Source organism: Mirounga leonina, unplaced genomic scaffold (genome assembly GCF_011800145.1).
Source record: "Mirounga leonina isolate KUSES-001 unplaced genomic scaffold, KU_Mleo_1.0 Mir_170, whole genome shotgun sequence".
In the NCBI taxonomy this organism is placed as follows: Eukaryota; Metazoa; Chordata; class Mammalia; order Carnivora; family Phocidae; genus Mirounga; species Mirounga leonina.
Window position 1 is genome coordinate 12,156,723 of NW_023270433.1, and position 6,372 is coordinate 12,163,094.

Consider the following 6,372-nt stretch of genomic DNA (forward strand, 5'->3'; position numbering starts at 1 on the left):
TCTGGAGAGCAGATTTTATTTCATCTTATGTATGAGGAAAGCGAAGCCCTAAGGAAGGGATTTTGCCAAAGATACATTGTGAGTAGTGGAGCCAGGATTCGAACCCACAGCTTCAGTCTCCACAGCCCAAGTGTTTTCCCGTGCCCTGCAACATCTCCATGAACACAGCCCCCAGTCAACACAGGGCTTGAGAGAGGTCCTATCTCTAGCAATTACAGCAAAGGAGTCCATACAACATTGATTTTGAAAGCTTGTCAGTTACTGGAATAAGGATGTTAAGGTAGAAGATTTCCACAGTGAAAAGTAACACTCCTGCACATTTGTTTCTGGCACAAACTTGTTGAAGCTTTACTAAAGTGTGAGGAGGTACTGTTTTGTGTTTAAGACCATCCTAGCTGGTACCCAGGCACTGAACCTTGTGGGCTGTGTGATCTTGAGAAAAGTATTCAGCATTTTTAACCTCAATTTTCTTTTTTCTTTTTTTCTTTAATTTAAATTCAATTAACCAACATACAGTACATCATCAGTTTCTGATATAATGTTCAATGATTATCAGTTGTGTATAACACCCAGTGCTCATTACATCACGTGCCCTCCTTAATGCCCATCCCCTAGTTACCCCATCCCCCCCACCTCCCTTTTTGCAGCCCTCATTTTGTTTCCCAGAGTTAAATGCCTCTCATGGTTTGTCTCCTTCTCTGATTTCTTCCCATTCAGTTTTCCCTCCCTTCCCCTATGATCCTCTGCACTATTTCTTATATTCTACCTATGAATGGAGCCATATGATAATTGTCTTTCTCTGATTGACTTATTTCACTTAGCAAAATACCCTCCAGTTCCATCCACATAGATATAAATGGTAGGTTTTCATCCTTTCTGATGGCTCAGTAATATTCCACTGTATATATGAACCATATCTTCTTTATCCATTCATCTGTTGAAGGACATCTCCGTTCCTTCCACAGTTTGGCTATTGTGGACATTGCTGCTATGAACATTGGGGTGCATGTGGCCCTTCTTTTCACTACATCTGTATCTTTGGAGTAAATACCCAGTAGTGCAATTGCTGGGTCATAGGGTAGCTCTATTTTTAACTTCTTGAGGAACCTCCATACTGTTTTCCAGAGTGGCTGCACCAGCTTGCATTCCCATCAACAGTGTAAGAGGGTTCCCCTTTCTCCACATCCTCACCAACATTTGTTGTTTCCTGTCTTGTTAATTTTAGCCATTTTAACTGGTGTAAGGTGGTATCTCAATTTTCTTATCATTTAAAAGGGAATGCTGTTCAGAGCCAGATCAGAGTTGTTTGGAGTAATATACATTAAGTATTTAGCTCAGTGCCTGATACATAGTAAGGACTCGATATGTCTTAGGTATAACTGTTATTATCTACCTTAATTTCATACTCATTTCCAAATCCTGAAAGCACACAAAAATACTTATTTCTCAAAGTCTCACCAATTCAGGTGCAGGGTGGTCAAACAATGAAAAATCTAAAGGCTATGAGATTTTGCAAAGAAATACAGAACAATTGCTTTCAAGAGCATCCCAGAACACCTGACGGAGAAGAGGATTTGGGCAGGAAGGTGAGGAAGAAATAAAGCAAGTGGTAAAGAAGAAGTAGAGGTGGAGTGAGAAAGTATTTACTATTCCCATGTCATAGAGGAGAACACCATGAATCAAAGATACTAGGTAATCGGTCCAAGACCACACAGCCAGAAAATGAAAGAGTTGATTTCAAAATGTCTGCTCTTAGCAAAGACATCACACTAAGCTCTTTGCTTTCCAGGGCATCTCTCACTACACCTGTAGCATTTCATTGTGCTTATTTGTTTAAAAATTTCTTCCCCACTAGACTCTAACCGCCTTAAGAACAGGAATCAAGGGCGCCTGGGTGGCTCAGTTGTTAAGCATCTGCCTTCGGCTCAGGTCATGATCCCAGGGTCCTGGGATTGAGTCCTGCATCGGGCTCCCTGCTCTGCGGGAAGCCTGCTTCTCCCTCTCCCACGCCCCCTGCTTGTGTTCCTGCTCTTGCTATGTCTCTCTCTGTCAAATAAATAAATAAAATCTTTAAAAAAAAAAAAAAAAGAACAGAAATCAAGAATGACTCATCTTCCTAATCTCAGTGTTGGGTTCCCAATGAGCATTTAATTCAACAGTGTTGAATAATTGTGAAGGCACAAATCCCCGATGTCTAAGAGTGTTTGAATAAATAGGTTCATATATAATAGAGGTTTTTTGCCAACTTTTAATGAAATGTTGGCTCTGAAAGGGTGACTATAAACACTGTGCGCCTAGTTGGCACTCATCTTACTTACCTGATTCACTTAGGTGTTCGTTTTTTTTGTTTATTTGCTTTGTTTGCAAGGATAGTAGAGAGATGAGCCTCAACCTGACATACCTGAATAAATATTTATGGGGACCTAGAGAAATATGCATCACTTAGGTCCACCTGGGATTATTTATGAAAGGAAATCCTCTGATATCCCCGCATTTAACACAGGTTAAACTTTTGTATTGTTCAACTTCTTGTGGACTGCGGAAGGAAAGACAGAATCATGGACGATTTATAGGAATCCTAGGAGAGATAGGAATAAATTGAAACTTGTTGAATTGAAAATTCTAGGATTTTCCATATTCATTGGCACATGCAGGATTATGGAGAGGGTCAACCAAACCAGCAGTGTCTCCGAGTTCATCCTCCTGGGACTGTCCTCCCAGCCAGAGGACCAGAAGCCACTCTTTGTCCTGTTCTTCATCATGTACATGGTCACACTGGTGGGAAACCTGCTCATCATCCTGGCCATCCACTCTGACACTCAGCTCCAGACACCTATGTATTTTTTCCTCAGCATCTTATTCTCCATTGATGTTTGCTACACAACAACCATCGTTCTCAAGATGCTGGTGAGCTTCCTGTCAGAGAAGAAGTCCATCTCCTATGCTGAGTGTATGACCCAGATGTATTTCTTCTTGGCTTTCGCCAACACAGAAAGCTACCTCCTGGCGGCCATGGCCATTGACCGTTTTGTGTCCATCTGTGACCCCTTCCACTATGTCACCATCATGAGCCACCGCCACTGTGTCTTGCTGCTGGTCTTCTCCTGCTCCATCTCTGACCTCCATTCCCTCTTACTAGTTCTCCTGATAAATCGTCTCACCTTCTGTGACTCCAATGTTATCCCCCACTTCCTCTGTGACATCAACCCTCTGCTGAAATTGTCCTGTTCCTCCACACTCGTCGATGACGTTGTAATTAACACAGAAGGATTGATAACCCTGGTGACCCCCTTTATGTGCGTTATCATCTCTTACTTCTGGATCCTCATTGCTGTTCTTAAGATCCCCTCAGCTGCTGGGAAACATAAAGCTTTCTCTACCTGTGGCTCCCACCTCACCGTGGTGACCCTCTTTTATGGAAGTATTATTTACGTTTATTTCCGACCCCTGTCCAGCTACACCATCAAGGACAGGGTGGCAACAGTCATCTACAAGATTCTGTCCTCCATGCTGAACCCTTTTATCTACAGCCTGAGGAACAAAGACATGAAGCAGGGTGTGAGGAAGCTGATGGGCAGGAGGAGGTCCCAGGCAGCACCTTCATGAGCACACTCAGGAGTGAGTCTTCTCCTTTGAACCCTCATTTCTGCTGATTCCTGGTAAACATATCAAGCCACTAGAGGTTAGCATACCTAAGCCAAGCGTTCATGGGAAATTGCGTAAGTGACCAGACTAGAATATTGTGCCCATTCTTATATATTCATAATATCTTATATTTATCTTATAGTGTAATAATATATATACACATACATATAAATGTGTGTGTGTGTGTGTGTGTATCCACCAATCAAAGCCACCCCATCAGGGCCCATTTCTTTACACTCATTTCTCATTCCCACTCCCATTTTCTTTTCCTATTCACTCCTTTCAAATGTAGCTGAAAACTTATTAATTTTTCTTGACCAAATTTCTCCCGGTTCAATAACTCTGAGTTCCCAATATCCTTATGTAATTTAAGAAACATCTTCAATTAGATGTGGTACATATATGAAATGGAATGTTACTCAGCCATCAAAAAGAATGAAATCTTGCCATTTGCACAATGTGGATGGAGCTAGAGAGTATTATGCTAAGCAAAATAAGTCAGAGAAGGACAAATACCATATGATTTCACTCATATGTGGAATTGAAGAAACAAAATGAACAAGCAAAGAGAAATATATAGAGAGAGGCAAACCAAGAAACAGACTCTTAACTGTGGAGAACAAACTGACGGTTACCAGAGGGGTGGTGGGTGGGGGGGATGGGGGAAATAGGTGATAGGGATTAAGGAGGGCACTTGTGATGAGTACTAGGTGTCGTAGGGAAGTGTTGAATCACTACGTTGTACACCTGAAACTAATGTTACACTTGATTTTAACTGGAATTTAAATAAAAACTTTTAAAAAAGAAACATCTTCAATTTGGTATTCAATTTGCAGCAATTTCAGTGTCCCTGAAATTACTTAAAGTAGTTTTGTGTGTGTGTGTGTGTGTGTGTGTGTAGGTACATGCACATGTTGTCTTCCCTATAAGATTAGGACCTCCCCAACAGCAGAGACAGTTTTTGCACACCAGACAGAGAATAGATGATGTCTCCTCCATTTTGGGAATCTCTCTCAGCACAATATCCTAGGTCCTGAACACAGTGTAGAATCAAGAGTTGGCCCTAAGGAGCTGGTTGACTTAGCAACTTAGGTCCAGCAGTCCAGGTGACCTGGTCTAATTCTGTGTGTCTTCCCTGGCATTCTTCCCTTTGTCTTCTGACAGCTTTTTGTCCATCCCCTCTTCCTGAGCATCTTTTTGGTGTCATTCACCCTGGAAGTGTCTGTATTTTTGACATCATCACTAACCATCGGTCTATTTTCTAAGGTGAGAAGACCATTTCTCTGTAATGAGGTTTATTGTGAGTGGCTTTTGAAGATAGAACTAGACCCAATATTTGTAAGAATTGGGAAAGTAATTCCCGACACAGTATAGGGAAGAAATTCAAAAGTCAGAGTTATTGAAAAGTGACATCCACCCTCACTGGAGAAGGGTCTTGCAAAGACAGCTCATATATCAGACTGGAGTTGAGCTAGATGATATTCAAGGTCACTTCCAATTCAGAGAAATTATTTAATATTAAAGAGTTTCAGATTCCTCATTTTCAAAACTGACAACAGTAGTATTTTATAATAAGGTGTATGTCCAAGTAAGACTGACTCTAGAAAATGTCCTAGCTTTAGATATTTTGTTATAATTTTATTAGGCCATAGGGCTTAAAAGAAATGTCACACTCTCAGTTATCTTGGGAAGATATTATTCCAGTGCCAACAAATGAACATTTGAATGGGTTAGAAAATTTGATATTATAAGTGACCATCTAATGAGAGACGATGGACTCTGAAAAACAAACTGAGGGTTCTAGAGGGGAGAGGGATGGGGGGATGGGTTAGCCTGGTGATAGGTATTGAGGAGGGCACGTTCTGCATGGAGCACTGGGTGTTATGCACAAACAATGAATCATGGAACACTACATCTAAAACTAATGATGGAATGTATGGGGATTAACATAACAATAAAAAATTAAAAAAAAAAATAAGTGACCATCTAAGAGTAGAAAGGTTAAGCATCATTGCCTGAGTCAACACTTCTTTCCTAATCTCAATCTTTTCTTCCATGTAAAGAGAGTTTAGTTAATGTACCACCTCACTTTTTTTTTCACCCTATTTCTCTTTCTGCCCCAGGGAAGTTGAGTGTCTTATCTGACTGGTAAATGTGAAAGCTTATGTTTGGCATGTATCAAAGCAAAAATGGCACCAGGCAAAGTCAAACAGGGAAGGAAGACTTTATTCAAGGCTCTCATAGTAGGAGGAGAGAGCAGAACTCAGTCTGAAAGGAAGGGTGGCGGGTTTGTAAGCTCTGGGCTGAGGTAGAGGAAAAGTACTAGAGGACGTTAGGGGAGTCATACACCATCTGTGTTTGCTAACTGGCTTTATCCAAAGGGAAAATAAACTTCCCGTTTCTTGGTGACAGAAGGCAGTTTTGCAACTTGGCACGAGGCACCAAGACATTAGGAGATGGGGTACTATCTTCTTTCATGATTACAGTTCAGAGGGATGGCTCCAGGTCCTTGAGAGATAATCCTGGGTTGCGAAACTGGCAAGAAGCTTTTAAAAAGATTTATTACCTCATAGAGTCAGAGAAAGAATTTACAGCTGGGCGCCTGGGTGGCTCAGTTGGTTAAGCGACCGCCTTCGGCTCAGGTCATGATCCTGGAGTCCCTGGATCGAGTCCCGCATCTGGCTCCCTGCTCGGCAGGGAGTCTGCTTCTCCCTCTGACCCTCCCCC

At 41.6% G+C, this 6,372-nt stretch overlaps 1 protein-coding gene across 1 annotated transcript; it reads left to right on the forward strand.

The window, feature by feature from the left end:
- The first annotated feature begins 2,105 nt into the window (after positions 1-2,105).
- LOC118017715 (olfactory receptor 1L3-like) lies at positions 2,106-3,670 on the forward strand. The gene has a single exon (XM_035015873.1). It carries the CDS (start codon positions 2,659-2,661, stop codon positions 3,604-3,606), a length of 948 nt encoding a protein of 315 aa, XP_034871764.1. The 5' UTR covers positions 2,106-2,658; the 3' UTR covers positions 3,607-3,670.
- The last annotated feature ends 2,702 nt before the right edge of the window (positions 3,671-6,372 follow it).